This window comes from Boleophthalmus pectinirostris, unplaced genomic scaffold (assembly GCF_026225935.1).
Source record: "Boleophthalmus pectinirostris isolate CB_2022bp ecotype Guang Dong unplaced genomic scaffold, ASM2622593v1 HiC_scaffold_7, whole genome shotgun sequence".
In the NCBI taxonomy this organism is placed as follows: Eukaryota; Metazoa; Chordata; class Actinopteri; order Gobiiformes; family Gobiidae; genus Boleophthalmus; species Boleophthalmus pectinirostris.
This window is the reverse complement of record NW_026571473.1, coordinates 18,059,498-18,077,041: the sequence shown is the minus strand read 5'-3', so window position 1 is coordinate 18,077,041 and position 17,544 is coordinate 18,059,498. Positions and strand designations below refer to the sequence as shown.

General features: G+C 41.3%; 1 protein-coding gene across 1 annotated transcript in view; it reads right to left on the bottom strand.

Moving 5' to 3' along the window:
* agbl4 (AGBL carboxypeptidase 4) overlaps nucleotides 1-17,544 on the bottom strand; it is a 212,131-nt gene that overhangs the window by 191,716 nt on the left and 2,871 nt on the right. Inside the window, exon 3 of the mRNA XM_020924661.2 lies at nucleotides 7,886-8,010. Coding sequence (XP_020780320.2) covers nucleotides 7,886-8,010 — 125 coding nt within the window. The remainder of the gene's footprint in view (nucleotides 1-7,885; nucleotides 8,011-17,544) is intronic.

Genomic DNA, 17,544 nt, shown 5'->3' with positions numbered 1-17,544 from the left:
CTTTTAAGTATTCTGAGTAAAAGAGACACATTTTCCAATAGCATCCTGATCATTTGCTTACTCAGACTTGCACTAATTGATCCATGGATGTATGTGTAATTGTGTACTATTGTCCTGCAGTGATAGTGATACTATCACTGGCAAAAAAGTGATTCGTACTATGGTAAATGTTTTCCCACAACTGAGGTAGAAGAAAATAAATAAATAAATAATATATTTTCACCTCAATTGTATGAAATATGAATAATGAACAAGAGAAATAAATCTGAAAAATAAAGTACTACTACTTTCAACTTGTGTTCCCTGGTTTGGCTGTCCCTTCATTTCAGACATAAATCTTTGATAACAGATGTGGCCTCGGAATTACAGGACACACTACAGCCTGCTCTCTGCTGCTGCTTGCACTCACTGACTCTGTGCATCCCAACACTTCTCTGGTGAGTCTAGAGCCTTAAGTTATGGCCAGGTGCTAAGGAGAGATAGAGCCGGCGGGAGAACACACTGTAGCATGAAGACCATTACATTAACTCATACCACATACAAGAATGTAGTAGTACGGGACACAGTGGCTATAAATGTCTCCTCTCTTTGGCAAGGTATCCATACGGCGGGGACAGAGTAGTGACAGTGTGCAGGCTAAATGAGGCCCACTGCTGAGACCAAACAAGAGCTTCACAACAGCCACCCCTTCGGCGGCATGAACATCTGTGCAGCCACATCTTCTTTTCAAACTTAAGCAATGAAACAACAGAGGGCTGGATGTGGACATGCAGAGACTGTTCAAAGTTTCACAATCAACACATAACAGATCAGAGCAAAAGGTTAGATTACAGTTAGCTAGAGCCGGGTATAGTCGCTAAGAGTCTTAGGTGGGGCACAAACATGGGCCAGTTAACTATGGTATAGGAACTGTGAATAGTTCCTCTGGAACAGTCTGCCCGCCCAAGTTCGAGTGTTTTACATCTCGTCTTAAGACACACTGGCTTTTAACACTGCATGCGTTGTGTGGTTCTCTGTGTGTTTTATTTGACTGTAATTTGAGTGTATGAATGTAATAGCTGTAACAATTTTAGCTTTAGTATTTTAACCCATTTTATTTATGATTTACTTTTTACTTCTTTTATTGTCTTAATTTGTCTGTGCAGCACTCCGGAAACTCTCATATTTATAAAAGGTGCTGTATAAATAAAGTGGATTGGCTTGGACACTTGGATGTGGTTTAAAGTTTTATTTTGAAATTGTGTCAATCTATAGTATTTTTATTATTTATGAATAAATGCTAGATGGATATGTTTAATGTCATACCATGGAACATTCCAGGCAAAGCAATAACTTCTCCAAGACAAGCAGGTAGCGGACCCTCTATCAAAAAAGTTGCATAATGCATTTTTAACCTTAAAAGTAGAAGAACTTGCTACACCATGGGGAGTCTCACAACATCTGACACAACTTTGGATTCAAATTCACAATGGGCAACGCAGTAGCCCAGGTAAATGTTTTTTTTTTTTGCTGAACATTACTAAAACTTTGTGTAGCAATTCAGTTCACTTTCTCTGTGGGAAGCAGCACAGTCAAAGTGTTTTGGATGCTCAAATTTATGACAGCTACTTTAGCACTGTAACCTGTTCAATTCTCTGAGGTCACAAAACAATGGCTCTTCACCAGGTTTTACAGTTTGTACCTGAACGTCACATTGTGCATTGTGTTGTTCACCTCTCTGTGTGACACAGAGCTGAATGTAACCAAAAATAACATTAGGGACGCTAGAAGTAGATGGTGTATTATGTGTGACTTCAAAACAAAAGTATCAAAGCAGAAACAGGTAAGCTAGGAATATTGCTCAATTCAGATACTCTAAAATGATTTAAAGATGTGATGTTTAGTTTACTTTTCCTTGTTTAAGCCAGAATGAATTTATTGTATTAACTGAGATATGGCTCAAAGTTTCCACTGTCTGGTGCAATAATTGGTGAAACAATGTCTAGACTCAAGAAAGGTTAAAGTAAGAGAATGCACTAGAACACCACATGCCCTCAGATGCCCCACATTACAGTAGTATCTGTCAGAATCCTCCCAGAACAATAAAGCAGCAGTGGACAGACAGCCCCAGCATCAGAGCCCTGGCAAATTACAGGCCTCAGCCTCATCTTCCTCCTCCAGGACCTACTCTCTCATCTCCAGCACCAGGAGAACAATCTGCAGGGTAATTAGCCTGTACCAACACACACTTACACCGAGAAGGAGGACGTTTGGCTTGATTAAATTATTAAACCACACAAACAACTAAACAAAAGCAGCATCAAAGAGGCACTGCGGCTCTCCTTCAAATGCTCCTCACTGTACCCTAAACACACAATGCAGGAAAACGTGTTCTCCCAAGCCACCAGTTGGCATAATTAGCTAAATGTGTGCATTTGTGTGTGTTTGCTGTGATTGGACCTTCCTCCCACTGCTATCTGAAATAACCAAGTGTTTAATGACAGTGATGCCAGGGAACCCTCGCCTCGCTCCCTAACACGTAAGCGCATACTGTACACACATGCATGCACACACACAAACATGCACACACAGACATGCACATTTAACAATGCTCTAATTACAACATTTAGAGCTCCCCCTTGCCTTCTGCCTTCATGACTGAAAATCTGTGAATCTGAATTGAATTTAACCCAAGTTGAGGGCTGCGCTGGCATGAAAAGACTATTTGATTAGTGCGGCAGTTGTTTCATTTGTGCTGCAGCAGATTGCACGGCCTCTCTATCTACTGTGCAATCTGTATTCATTACTTTGTGCAAAAGGATGATCCATGTCTCCTCACCAGCATCATCTCTGTGCAGATGTGACAGCAGCAGGTCCTCACATTTACATGGAAAACTCAGGCAGGACACTCTAACACAGGTTACATCTGCAAAACAATAGATTTCAGAAATAAACCAAACCAACCAAACCAAAACAATAAATAACTGCACATGTTCACTGTCTGTTTTCTCTTTCTTAGGCTTACCATAATGATTATAGTATATATTGGCCACTGATCATTGATCAGTCAGGATGTCCTATCAAATGTCTTGGCACAAACAAAAATGCATCAATCAATCATTCAATCAATCAATGTATGTAGAATAACTCATCCCCCACAGTGGCACCCATAAGCACTTCTGACAACAGGATGAAGTCAAAGCTCGAGTTGCTCACTTCTGTCAATGTAATGTGCTCAATTGCAACAGAAAATAAAAAAAAAAGTATTCTTGTATACACTTGACTTAGTTTGGGTATATCATTTATATCCACCCTTCAGAACCTTTAAGATTAGAAATCACTCAACTCAAAGTCAGTTCAATTTGAATACAGACGTTCTAAATAGCTAATAAAAAGTCTCTCTGCTTTATTTCAAAACATGCCCTTGGGTCTGAGCTTCCCTTTTTAAGTGAATCAAGCTAAAAATAAGGCAATGAATTTTGATAAGGAACCTTGCGTCAGCAGAGATAACCCAGGGAAAACTCATTTTGCTATCAGGAGGACAATTTGAAAATTCATTCAGTGCTGTTGTCATATTCTTTTGTCCACGTCATTACAGTGTGATCTGTGGAGCATCAGTTCTGACAATGACTTCCCCTTAACAGCGAAAAGGTCACTGGTGATACCCTAACCTCACACTCATGTCAGGGCATCTTTTCAATATTGCTTTAGTATTTCCAGAAGTTTCTGACTTGATTTCAAAGTATGAACCTTAAACTTTTCGGTCCAATGCAAAGCGTTTGAAGTGCAATAATCCTTTTGGCAGAGTTACACAGACATGTCTTTAAGTGTGGGGAACACTAGTTTCTTAGGAAATGCCAGTCTACACACGTGGGACACTTGCCTATCTACCTTACAGCATGAAGCAGAGCCACAGAGGAATAAAAGGCAGTACTTCACTCAAACTGCAGACTGTGACACAGTCGGACACACATTTACATACATGTTGGAGCATGTTGCTGTGTGTCGTGACGTATGGATGGACCAGATAAGAGAGGTGGATTAGCCTAGCTGCACACACCATGTAGCTCTCCACAGGCAGTCTGCGGGCCCCCAGCACAGAGCAGATGTCTGTCGTGAACACTTCTGGCAAAGCTACGTCACCAATGATTAAGGCGCCATCATACAGCAGCGCTCCAAAGCCCTGCCTGTCCTGCTCCTCTCAGCAGTGAAGGACACAACATGGTGCCACGGCAACCCACAAGGGTCCAAGCAGAGGAAGACCACACTTTATCAGGCCAGTTATTTTTTTATGATGGTTAATAATAACAATCCAGTCTGATTTTTTGATGATCTATTGTGGCAAGTAGTAGTAAATATACTCCAAGTGCTCTGTATCTGCTAGCATTTGTCAGTATACAGAAGTGTTAAATGCAGATGGACATTTAAATGGGTAGCCTCAGTAGGCTTCAAGGCTGAACTGAGCATAATTAAGTAATCAACCAAGCACAAGTAAATCTTATCATAGGGATTCACTGAGAGTTACACAAATCTAGTTTATCTTACTTTTTCATACTTTTTAAGGTGTGCAATGAACTAACTGTGCAATTATAAAACATCTGAGTAAGTAAGAACTCAGTACTTCTACAGGAGAAAATGTACCACCCCTCTGGATGATGAAGTTATGTCCATTATAGAACAGAATCCATGGCTGATGGAGCCACAAACTCAGATAAGCGCCAATAATAGAGACTGGCATTGATGTTAAACATGACAACCAGTAGCCCACTTCCCAGAAGAGCAGTCATTGTGCTGTATTTAGACGAGGAGAGGAGGCTGCATGAAGCAAGCTTTTCTGGTAAGTGCAGCCCCTGGACCTTGTGCTGAGCCCTGACTGTCTCTTTGTACAAAGAAATCGATGTGGATCACATCCATTACAGCATTTTGGCCTGCTCTGTTGGACTCCGCTTCACTTTATCCTTCAGCGCTACATCCCCAAAAAGAGACATCACAATATTAATATGTATCTTTCAGTGTGATAAGTAAATTATACATTTAGAAATGTCACACCATTAAACGTGTCTGAAGGCCTTTTAACTCAATTAGCTCACATTATGTTATATTACCGACAAGGAATGTTTGAATCATAATATTGTTCTCTTTGTGTCATAAATGTATTCAACTGAACAGAAAATGTGCAAAGAAAGTACAAAGTCTTCACAAGCTTCATCATTGGTTTGACACTTGTTTAGACATTTTGTGTAGTTAATAATAACCACCTACAAGATGTAGGATAAAAAGAAATAGTACTAATTTAGTTCACTATTTACTAATCACATGACATGTTCCTGGTAAGAACATGAGGACTTGAGGACTTTTTACCATTCAAACAAGTGAATTGTTAACTGCTATGGTAAAAGTCCCAATTTGTCATTGTTCTAAAACCCATCAATACTGTGGCACTAGATAACCACAATATACTTTATTTACCCTCATAGTGGAAACATGCCTCATAAAGTTTAGTTTTCAACCAGTTTCAACTAGTTTTTTTTCCAGACCAGACCTGGCTGATGTTACACACCACATTCTGTACAGTGTCTTAATAAAAACACACATTATTTGTGTTCTGACTTAGAAAATGTGTTGCTGTATCTTGGAACACAGGTGGTCCACATGGACCTGCCATGTGAGGTAAAACATAACTTTGCACCATCAATGACAATTAAAACCACGTTCATAGTGGAAAGGTTCTACCATTCTGATACAGTTTATTGAACAAATTACACAATGCGTGTCTGCAGTGTGAAGCTTTGAGACAGAGACTGAGCTTGGATGTAGAGCACTGGCTGGCTCCTCTTCAGAGCTGATCATACAGCGTGAGCACTGTGCTCAGTGCTATCCCTGGACAGGAGAGGTGCACAAATCAGCCCTGCAGCAGTGGCTGGAGTTGAAGGCACTTGCACAAGGTTTTACTGCCTGTCTTCCACCAATGGCTCCCCGAAGGCTCCTATGATAATAGCTCACAGCCGTGCCCTTCACGGAGCCTGACATCAAGCACAGCCCTTCAGCAGAATGGAATGGCATATCAACTTACCCAATGGGGTGTCATATCAACTCATGCACCGATTCTGCTCATAACAGACACACGCTGAAAGGAGATACACAGGGTAGGACTTACATGTAGAATTCACTGCACAAACCGTGAACAACTTTTACAGAGCTATTTTATTTCATATGTTGTTTTTTTGGTCTATTTTACTCCCAAAGATGTCACAACAACAAAAAATAGAGGTGAAAATGTTTTTGTTACCTTGGATGACTTTGCCCTGCTGCCATTCCTTGAAATTTATAGAAAAATAACAGATATCAAACTTCTATACTGCATAGATTCTCCAGTTTATTCTGTATCATGTACCAAATACAACATTAGATAGGTTAGATTAGATACAAGTATGTTCACCAGCTCTTTGAGTCAAGCCATTAGCCAAAACACAGCAAATAATAAAACACATTTAAAGAGACATTCATCCAACTAGCCATCCATCATAACCGGTGCCACTGTGAAGCCAATTTCCACAAAGCTGCTAAGCTGATTGAGGCCAACCAAATCTGTTTCACCAGCTTACATTCCTTCAAAATAGCCATCTCACTTCCAATATCACGGGCTTTTACTGTTCCCCATTCCCCTGGCTCAGACTAAGAGTTAGCAAGGCTTAGCTGGATGAAACACTCCAGCAGCCCGGCCCCCCTGGAACCTGCAGATATCTCTATAGCACATTCTCTCTTACATAGCTACACACACAGCCTTTATTTACTATTACCCTGCACTGTTTAATTTCTCTGCACTTTTGGTCTACATATTACAAGCATTAGGACGCTAACTAAAGATTTATGTGGAATCAGATGATTGCAGACACAAACTTAATTGAGCCACTTGCAGGCACCTTGAATATAACCACAAGACTATGCACTGAGTACATTACACTTCCATAGCTGATGAAGAAGGGTACTGGAGGAAAACCAGGTGTGAGAGGGAGCCTCCAGAAGAGTGTTCAGAGGAGCAATAAACTGTGTTAATCAGAAAAATGGTGCATGTGTTTTAATATTTTTTTGTTGTCTATCTCATTCTCTGCCCAGCAGTCACTTTTTCTCATACATTTTGTGTTATTTTGCAACAACAGCAAATATCCTGTTGGCCTGAAATGCTGCCTGCTGCTTGTGGACTATCTGGCCCTGGGATCGATCCGGCTTCAAGCCTAGGCCTCCCATTCATCTCACAGCCATAAAATGTGATTAGTGCTGACTACAGCACTGCAGGGAGATGGGCAGATAGGCTCCGATAGCCTCTGATAGGCAGTGGCTGTACAGGACACTACAGCAACAGCAGCAATAGTATGCTCCACAGGCATCCTCTCACTGTGCCTTTGGCTTTCATCTTATCTGTGCGGGGTTCTATCAGACATTGTGCTTCTGTCATTGGCTGCCTGTGTCTGAAAGTTGTTGTTTTTTTCATATAGAGTATGCACTTTATAGCACATAAGTGCCATGTGACATGCAATTGTTGTCTTTTTACAAAATGTACCAAATGTGTGTGATGTCAAATAACTTGACTTGGTAGATAGAGATAGATCAATAAAAATCTTCAGCTAATATTTTGTTTGGGCCAAACAATTGCCTATGGTATGCATATTATTATTATTTTATTTAGTGCAAGGGGGTACTGCACAACATCTGATTACGAGGCTTTCCTGTCCAGTTTGTTGTAAAACAGGGTTGTGGAATTATATCATTTGGGGAATATACTCGGGCCAATAAAAAAAAAAAAATCATTAGAGCTTACCAGCCATCCTTTTTTCTGGACTTTAAACAACGGGTCATGAAAAAACAACAGTGCAGGTTGTTTGTAGACAAAAGTCACTGAGCTGACCTGTGTTTCTCGGACATTCTCCACAGTGAAGTTGAACCAGACTCTGAAGCGTGGGTTGCAGGTGTCAGGCCGAATGAAGAGGTCGAACTCAAAATCACTGATGTAATCCACATGACCCAGATTTCCTGCACAAAAGGATACAACATTCATTCAACATTATGAACAATACAAGAACATTTTATAAAAACTGCAATCCACTGTCCAGTCTTAAAGGATATTGCCAACATAAACATATTTTATAGTAAGTTTGTTTCAAGTGTCTAAGTTCTGACATACCACCCACCAATATCTGAGTATGCCAACCTCAAGACGAATACATCACATAAGAAGAAAGAGAGTGTGGTTGTAAATATAATTAGTCCATTGGGAACAGTGTCTATGCATCTGATTCCCTGCTGTCTATAGGCTGTCTAAGATGACTTGGTAACACATGACAAGCATGCCAAATATAACTTTCAAACACACAACAGTATCCATACAGATTGAGTAAAACATGAGAGAGAAGCATGACCATAAAAATGTGTTTACACTGAATGATAGTTCCAAAATACAGAAAATAACCCTATAACCCTAACCCTAACCAACATTCCAGCATAGAAATTGTCCATAAATATATAAAAGCAAGATACAGTACAACTTCACAAACCTAATATGGTGTGCAGTAGTTTTAGTAGCAGAATGCACACTGATTGCAATGTGATAATGCTTTGAAGGGAGAGTGACTAAGCATGGAGAGCAAAGGGCGGGCTCAGAGAGTCAAAACTGAAAAGCTACATTTTAATGCATTTTTTCTGTGAAAATAGCATTTTAATTACGAAGTGTGTAATACCCCCTATTTGAACAATAGAGAAACCAGATAAGTAGAAACTTCTCTCATTATCATATAAAGGCATTGTCTTTGAGACTAAACCTGCACAGTTCAGCTGCATGCTTTGGTTTTGTGCTGTGGTGTGGGTGGCAGCAGACAGCAGCCATGGGCAGCTGCATTATTGAGCCTAATGCTAAAGCTTGACGTGAGACATGGCTGCTGCCTCAAGGTTAGAATTACATGTGGGGAGCACAGAGCTGCAGCGCTGTGACATGTCATTGATCCATGCTTTAATTTTATGATGGCTAACTCCAGATTCCAACTTGACCCTTTTAATCAATCTGATATCTTACTGGTTTTTAAATATAAAAATGTTCAGTGTTCTGTGATACCTCCGTTAGCACTTTTGGAAACATAGTCTTGTTCTGCTGTAATTTGTTATTTTGCTACAGGTGTAAAAACCTGAATAAAACCCAATTGTTCACAAGTTTACTCTTTGTGTTTTTCTGACTCTAACAGAAGAGGAACACCAGAATGTTGGTGTGAAAATGGGAATCAGTCTGCTTCATTACACAGGACCACAGGCAAGTAAACAGGGCGCAAACAGGAGCCTAGTGGACAATTCTCAAATGTGTGTGTGTGTGCGTGTGTGTGTGTGTGTGTGAGTATGTGAGAGAGAGAGAAGGAAAAGGAGAGCGTCTGGAGGAACCTGGCTAATGTAATCCCATTACAGGGGTACAAGGGGGAGCAGTCACACTGCTCAGGCCACACAATGAGAAGCTGTGTAGCTGCTGGCTCTGCTCTGACTCTGTTCTAACTCTGCTCTGGCTCTGCTCTGACTCTGCTTTGGCTCTGCTCTGGCTCTGCTCTGACTCTGCTCTGACTCTGCTCTGGCTCTGCTCTGACTCTGCTCTGACTCTGCTCTGACTCTGCTTTGGCTCTGCTCTGGCTCTGCTCTGACTCTGCTCTGACTCTGCGGCTCAGCTCTGGCTCTGGCTCTTGCTCTGGCTCTGCTCTGACTCTGCTCTGGCTCTGGCTTTGCTCTGACTCTGCTCTGACTCTGCTCTGGCTCTGGCTCTGCTCTGGCTCTGCTCTGATCCTGGCTCTGCGGCTCAGCTCTGGCTCTGGCTCTTGCTCTGGTCTGACTCTGGCTCTGGCTCTGCTCTGACTCTGCTCTGGCTTTGCTCTGACTCTGCTCTGAGCCTGCTCTGGCTCTGGCTTTGCTCTGACTCTGCTCTAACTCTGCTCTGGCTCTGCTCTGACTCTGCTCTGGCTCTTGCTCTGGTCTGACTCTGGCTCTGCTCTGACTCTGCTCTGGCTCTGGCTCTGGCTTTGCTCTGGTCTGACTCTGGCTCTGCTCTGACTCTGCTCTGGCTCTGCTCTGGCTGTGCTGTGACCCTGGCTCTTCTCTGATCTGCTCTGACTTTGTTTTGTCTCTGCTCTAACTCTGCTCTAACTCTGCTCTGCCTCTGCTCTGCCTCTGCTCTGCCTCTGCTCTGCCTCTGACTCTGCCTCTGCCTCTGCTCTGACTCTGCTCTGGCTCTGGCTCTGGCTCTGCTCTGGCTCTACTCTGACTCTGCTCTAGCTCGTCTCTGGCTCTTCTCTGGATGATGTGCTGATCCATGCAGAAACGCCTGAGGTGACTGCATTTACACAGGGTGCTTTTACTATAGTACTTAGCTGTTAGTTTTTGTTTTTTGTTTTTTGTTTTCAAAAAGCTCCAATCTGTAAATATGTGTATACACACTGTTTACAATTATTATTATTATTTTTTGTCTTATATTACCAATAATTGCTAACAAACCTCACAATTATAACCAGCCAAGACTGCATGACTCCTTACTTGATGAAGACAGGGCTAGATGTGTGTTTAGCCAGCAGACACTAGATTAAAAGAGTGCAGAACTACAGGGGGAGAGCAGCTAGGCACCTTTTTAAACTTATTTTTGCTGTGTTCTATTTCATTATTGGAAAACACATCAGTTTTCCCCGCGGCTGCTCTGCGGTGAGAGCAGGATTCCTGGACACAGAGGAGAGGGACTGATAAAGGTAGAATTGATTCCCGCCAGCAGCCATAGTAGAGGGGTCTGAGCTGAGACCAGCAGCTAAACATCTCTCTCTGTTTTCCTCTTTCTCACCATTTCCACCTCTCTCTTTTTTTTTGTTTCTCTCTCTCCATTTCTCCTTCTCCCCTTTCTAACTTGGTTTCCCTCACTGTGTGTGTGATACCCCCCCCCCCCCCCCCCAGCCTCTGTCTCTCCTGATGTCGTATCACTTCATCTGTGGTGGGCCAGATTAAAGAGGTCACTGAGTTTTGCACAAACTAACGACTAAGAGGTACTAGAGTGCACATAGTGCTAGCCGCTCACGGTGCAATTTTGTTTTAACAATCAGTGTAGGCTAATGTGGAGAGAGTAACACTACTGAGTAAGAGTACAATACTGAATAAACTGAATATAATGAAACAGGATAAGATGAGACAATCAGAGCAAACAATAAAGGAGAAATTATTTTGTTATGAGTCCATCTATGCTCCAGTGAGCCCTTGTTTCAATAGAGATGAACAGTCTGGGCCTGAGGACTCAAGTGAAATAGTGACAGCAGATATCACATGATGAACCACAGTGCCTGCACATTCAGAGGAGAACACATTTCAGTTAGTCTTTTAAAATAGTATTTTTGCCCCCTGAAAGGTCCTGGGGCTGCACTGTGCTATGCTGATATAATTGCCGATATATTTAGTGATGTAAAAATTCATTGTAAATCTTGAATTGTTTAAAAAAAACTTAGGTTTGGCTTTGGTGGATTTTAAATTGGGTTTATTTAGTCAACATTTATTGTTATTCTGCCTCTTTACGTCATATTTACGGACAGAAGGTCAGCCTAATGGCATTTTTGCATCACATTCTAGTTACTAGTGATCGGTATTCCTGCTCTTTTTAGAGAACTGGCTCTTTTGGCTCGGCTCACTAAAAGCAGCTGGCTCTTTCGGCTCCCAAGCAACTCTTCAGATTGTTTTGTAGCAAGCAGGACTAAACCAGAACTGAACCAGGACTGAGTGTCGGGACTCAGCGTCTCTCTCCCTCAAGGCCAAGATTAGTCCTGGTTTATTTATTTTATGCTGAACTACAGCCAAATATTCACGTTTTTTTCTATCCTATGCTCACGCATATTTCTGGAAATTTTGTTTTCAGCCGCTGCCGCTGTCAAACTACCATGAGTCTGCAAGCGGTGCGAAGAGAAAAAAAGTGAGAGAAAGAGCCGGCTCTAAGAGCCGCTTCATTTGCGACCGACCCATCACTACTAGGTAGTAAAGAAACTACCGCTATTAGCCTTTAGCCGTAAATGCGTGCGCCCGCGGTAATTAATTATATGCATAAATGTGGATCATTCACACCTCTGTTCACAGCTCATTTACATATCGATGCAGGTACAGTAACAAATATACGGCCAATATAGTCACTTTACAATAGGCCAATAGAAAACAGCCTGTATATGTGCGGGAGCTACAGCAGCTAATCGCTACCCAAAACTAGCTTCAAAGTCCACGTATTTCCAACACTCACCGCTCACACAGGCTCCTCCTTACGGTGGTGTATTGCTCTCACTCCCCAAAAAATATTTCGGCTCAGTATCACGTAATTACGTGAAAAGTTTCACGTTATAATGTGATATTTTTCACGTTATAACGTGAAATTATCACGTTATTTCATGATATGAAATTATCACGTTATTTCATGATGTGGTATTTTCACGTTATAACGTGAAATTATCACGTTATAACGTGAAACTTTTCACGTAATTACGTGATACTGAGCCAAAATATTGCCAAAATATTTTTTGGGGAGTGAGAGCAATACACCACCGTAACCGTAAGACTCAAACCGATTTTCCAGAAAAAGAAAATAAGTGTTGCGCACGGCTGCAGGTGCAAACAAGAACACGTGAATGAAGTGACTGTGGGGGTGTGTTCAGTGACAGTACGGACACACACACAGACAAATGATTCCACAGATAAATACTGATGCAGAGCCACATATTAGGACATTTATCTGTCTGTAAATATCACAGACATATCGACATATCGGCCAATAGCCGATATGTCTCCAGGAGCCCATATTGGCTGATAATATCGGTGAGTGTGGGAACCACTGTACAGGATGAAACATCCAAGCCCCTTGAGTACATCAAGGACAAGGCCCCGATAGATGACGTGCTCAGAGAATGTCTCAGACAGTGGAGTTCAGAGGAAGAGGTGCTGGAGGGACCATCATGGCAGGATAAGCCCCTACATAGGGCATACCACCAGAACATAACTGAAGTGACTGATATCAAGAAATCCTACCAATGGCTTGAAATGGCTGGTCTGAAGGACAGCACAGAGGCACTGATTCTGGCTGCTCAGGAAAGGCCCTGGGCACTCAAGCAATAGAGGCCCAGATCTACCACATCAGACAAGACCCACGGTGTAGGCTGTGCAAAGAGGCTCCTGAGACAGTTCAGCACATAAGTGCGGGGTGTAAGATGCTGGCAGGGAAAGCATACATGCGACATAACCACGTGGCGGGCATAGTGTACAGAAACATCTGTGCAGAGTACGGGCTGGAGACCCCAGGATCAAGGTGGGAAACACCTCCAAAGTTTGTGGAGAATGACCGAGCCAAGATCCTGTGGGACTTTCAGATACAGACTGACAGGATGATGATGGCGAACCAACCAGACATAATGGTGGTGGGTAAACAACAGAGCAGAGCCATGGTGGTGGACATCGCAATACCAAGCGATGGTAATATCAGGAAACGAGAAACTAGAGGCTAGTGGCTACAGCAGATACCGGGAAAAACAATGGACATCTCAGTCCAGATGAAAGTGAGAGAGACCAATCACTGTGGAAGGTGAGACACATGGTGAAAACAGGTGAAACACATTAATATTATATATGTGTATATACATATATATATATATATATACACACACACACACACACACATATATATCAAATAGAAAGGTCGGAGCTCCACTAAAGCGACAAGTGATCTTTGCTGTTCTATAGTGCATTTTGTGCTCAGTGGCAGCATTTTTTCTCCTTATTCTCCTGTCCTCTGTCCTCTCAGGTTGGTGCAGAAGTAATCTGTTCAGGGCTCTGGTGCTGCAGGAGCAGCGTCTGGAGCAAGCAGAGATAAAAGTGTAAAGCTAAGGAGTCCTTGGCAAAGCCTGAGGCACACAGAAGGTCAACAGGCACACTAAGAAGGTGCATTATCGTCGTGGTAACATGTTATTGAAGAGCCCGCAGTACTGTTTATTTACAGTTATTGCTCCCTCTGGGCGCACACTTCAACGCCTGGGGCTGATTGCTCTGTAATGAGTTTAGGAACACAGGGAGCCACTGTGAGAAAGGAGCAGAAACAAGAGAGGAAAGAATCTGCGGCCAGAAACCAGTGGGTCAGCAAGGACAGGAAAGAGAACACTGGAGTACACAACAGACCAAGGCGCTTATTCTAGTGAGTGTGTTTGACCAAGCAAGCAAATCACTTCAAATAGGACAGCACCGGTTTAAACGAGCTAAAGCCCTGTGCAACAAAGCAGTAAATGCTCCTGACCAGGACTCAGCAGCATCTCATTATGAAAGAGGAACATGCTCTGCTCCAGGGGCACTTTCACCTGTGGAGTTCAACAATCAGTGTTTCGGCCCTTGGTCTTCATCAGGCGCATTGGATTCCTGTGGAGTCTAGAACAATAATGTGATTTATAAAAGTGCTGTGTGTTAAAATATAAATAATTCAGATTAAAAGGTTTTCTTGTTTCTTAATACTTTTGAAGCCCAAGTACAAACTTTCTTGTGGAATTTCTCTAAATGGTGTCTTTTTTTTTAAATATTCAAATTCTGCTACTACTGGTGCAATAAATTCAGAGGAGGATGAAGACTGAATTTTACAGTTTGAAACAATGCAGATGAACCCAATGAGGAGCAGCTTTTGAGTCCAGAGGAGCTACTAGCAAATGCAGCAGCACATGTTACAAGCTCCTGAAAGAGCAGAGAGAGGCAGCTCTCAACGCCATTCAGGGACCTGGCACAACATCAATGTATTTCTCAGCAATCATTTTGTAAGGCACCCCACCAAGAGATATTAAGTAATACATGGAGCTCAGTCTGTAAAAAATGTGTAAAAATAAAAGTATAAAACTGATCCCATTATTTGAAAAAAAAAAAAACCTAACTAATCCCTTTCATACCGGGGGATATGGAATATTTAAATCATAATTTGACAAATTTGAACACAGACAGTCTTTTGAGATGGGATTCTCTGTCTAAGCAGGAGTGTAAGGATGGTGCCAAATTTGGGTGGAACATAAATATAAATGCTGCTGCGGCATCATTTACACCCAATTTGTTTTCATTTTAGAAAATAAAATTATAGAACAGATTAGCGGAAATGTAGTGTTAACCATTAAATATTAACTATTATTATGTAACCTAACTGTATCTTGTCTTTATAAAACTAGTTACAGATAATTCTGATTGTACAAAATAACATTGTAATACACATAAGATTGAATTGTTGTTGAACATATTTCCCATACACACCTACAGCACTTATGTATACTATTTGAAATATCTATAGACCCTCCTGATGACTGATAGAGCCCCCAAGGAGTGAATTTCAGTGGTGTTTACTGTGAGCGGCAGCAGACCTACTAGACAGCTGCTTGGAATCCCACCAAATACATCTGATCAAAATCCCTCCTCCTGTCAGTATCTCAGCCTTCACTGTGGAAGTATATTCTGTACAAGAATTTGTGCTATCAAACAAACCTTGGCACATCAATGAAGCTCATCTCGAAGAGAGCTTTTCAAAATAAATCAGCAGAATAAATACAGACAGCTAGCAAAACACAACTAGTAAAGCATTACAAATCCGGCCTATTTTCCCAAAATGCATGATCTGGGATGACAAATGAAACGCCAACTCCAAAAGTGTTGATGTCGCTGGGAATAGGATGGATTCCTGGATGAATCAGTCAGAGTCTGTGTGGAAGTGCCATTTGTGTAAAACTGAAAGTTTGGTGTTTTTTTTTTTAACACTCTCGTCACAATGCTAGAGGCGGGCCCAGAGCCAGAGAGAAGCCATGTTCCAGAGTACATTTAGAACACCAAATAGCCCTGAGCAACAAATTTAAAAATATCAACAAAGTCAAACCTGTTTATGTGACATCATGAAGTAAACAACAGTGCCATTTGATTTCATTTCTACAATATTTGTCCATCAACCTTTTCCAGACCTGATACAATTCCCAATCGAACACTTTCATTACTGACCATTTCTCAGAGCAGCTAACATTTAGTGACATTTGGAGAAGATGAGATGCCGACAGGGTCTCCTGGCATTATATCAGCCATCAACAATTTACTTTACAAAACGCTGAGATTGTTTGTGCAGGTTTCTGCTGAGGGAGGTATCTACAAAACAGTGCAAGTTAGCTGTACGTTTGCTAAGTGATTAGACAGTAGCACAGGCCAGAATAGATAATAAGAAGCTGCTTAAATAGTTTTATAATGGTTGGATATAGGATCAGGATGTACAGGTTAATTTTATGGCAGTATTCACAGTGCTATTTTATCAGTTAAAACACTATAGATTAGTGGCTTGCCCACAAGCTTCTTGACATATCAAAACTCATTTGTATCAAAAGTATCAGTTCACAAAAAACAACAAAACCGGGTCCTTCCTAAATAGTTCTTGAACTACGTCAAAGCTTGTATAAGTCCACACGATAATGTTAAAAAACTATTTCAATATCGGTAATGAGCCTTTTCCGTGGTATAAAAAATGAGAACATTTTTGTATTGTGACTTATCTTTTTTCACACCCTTATTTTCAGTGTACCATCAATCAAACACAATCCTGAATGGTTGGTAATTGCACAGTTAGACCCCAAAAATTTTTGGTACAGTTTGTTACTTAGTAGATTTTTACATGAATAAAGCAGACATAATTTAAGCAAACTAGAAGAACTAAATGTCAATTTCAAGCTGCACCATTTAACAATCATTTTTGTCAAAAACTCCACCACAAGCTGCAAAAAGCTTCTGGTGTGATATATGAAAACGGATATAAAAACCTGTAATAATGCCTGCAGAAAACAAAAGATATGAGATGACAATAATAAAAACCACAATAATAATAAAGAGTAATCTCTTATGGATACAAATGGCCTATAAATAACATAAATCAAAAGCAATGTTCTTGCCAACAGTCTCCAGACAACACAAATTTATCTCCATAGTGCATGGCTGTCTCAAAAGAAGGAGAGAAGAGAAGAAAAGTGCTAAAAGGGAAAACTGGAGAGGCCATTTAGTGATTTGAGCAGTGAAGCTGCTCCACTGCCAAGGACATGTAAGAGAGACAGAGAGAGCCAGAGTGCCTCTCAATACATCAGACGTCAGGAGAGCCCCCTCACACTCACACCAATGCATCTTCTTTTGGAAATCGTCAGCGCAGCCGCTCTCAAGTTGGTGAGCAATACAAAACAACAAAGAGGTGGACACAATCGGAGGCAGCAGACTGTGCAATTGCCAGCACATTGATAAAGTTAATGCATTTAAGGATATTTAGGAGAATCTGAGCTAGCTCTGGTGTCATGTCAAGTCTGAAAGTTTAGAGAAAATAAAAGAGAGATTTTATACATTATTTTTTACATTACACTCATTTACAGGAAAACACAAACCTATGCAGTAAAATCTTCATGAAAGGTGCACTGTGGAACATTGTGTTATTTATCCTCATTACTTATCCTCTGTCAGCCACTTCTGGGTTGATTTATTTTTCTCTTAATCTCCACAATAGAGAAT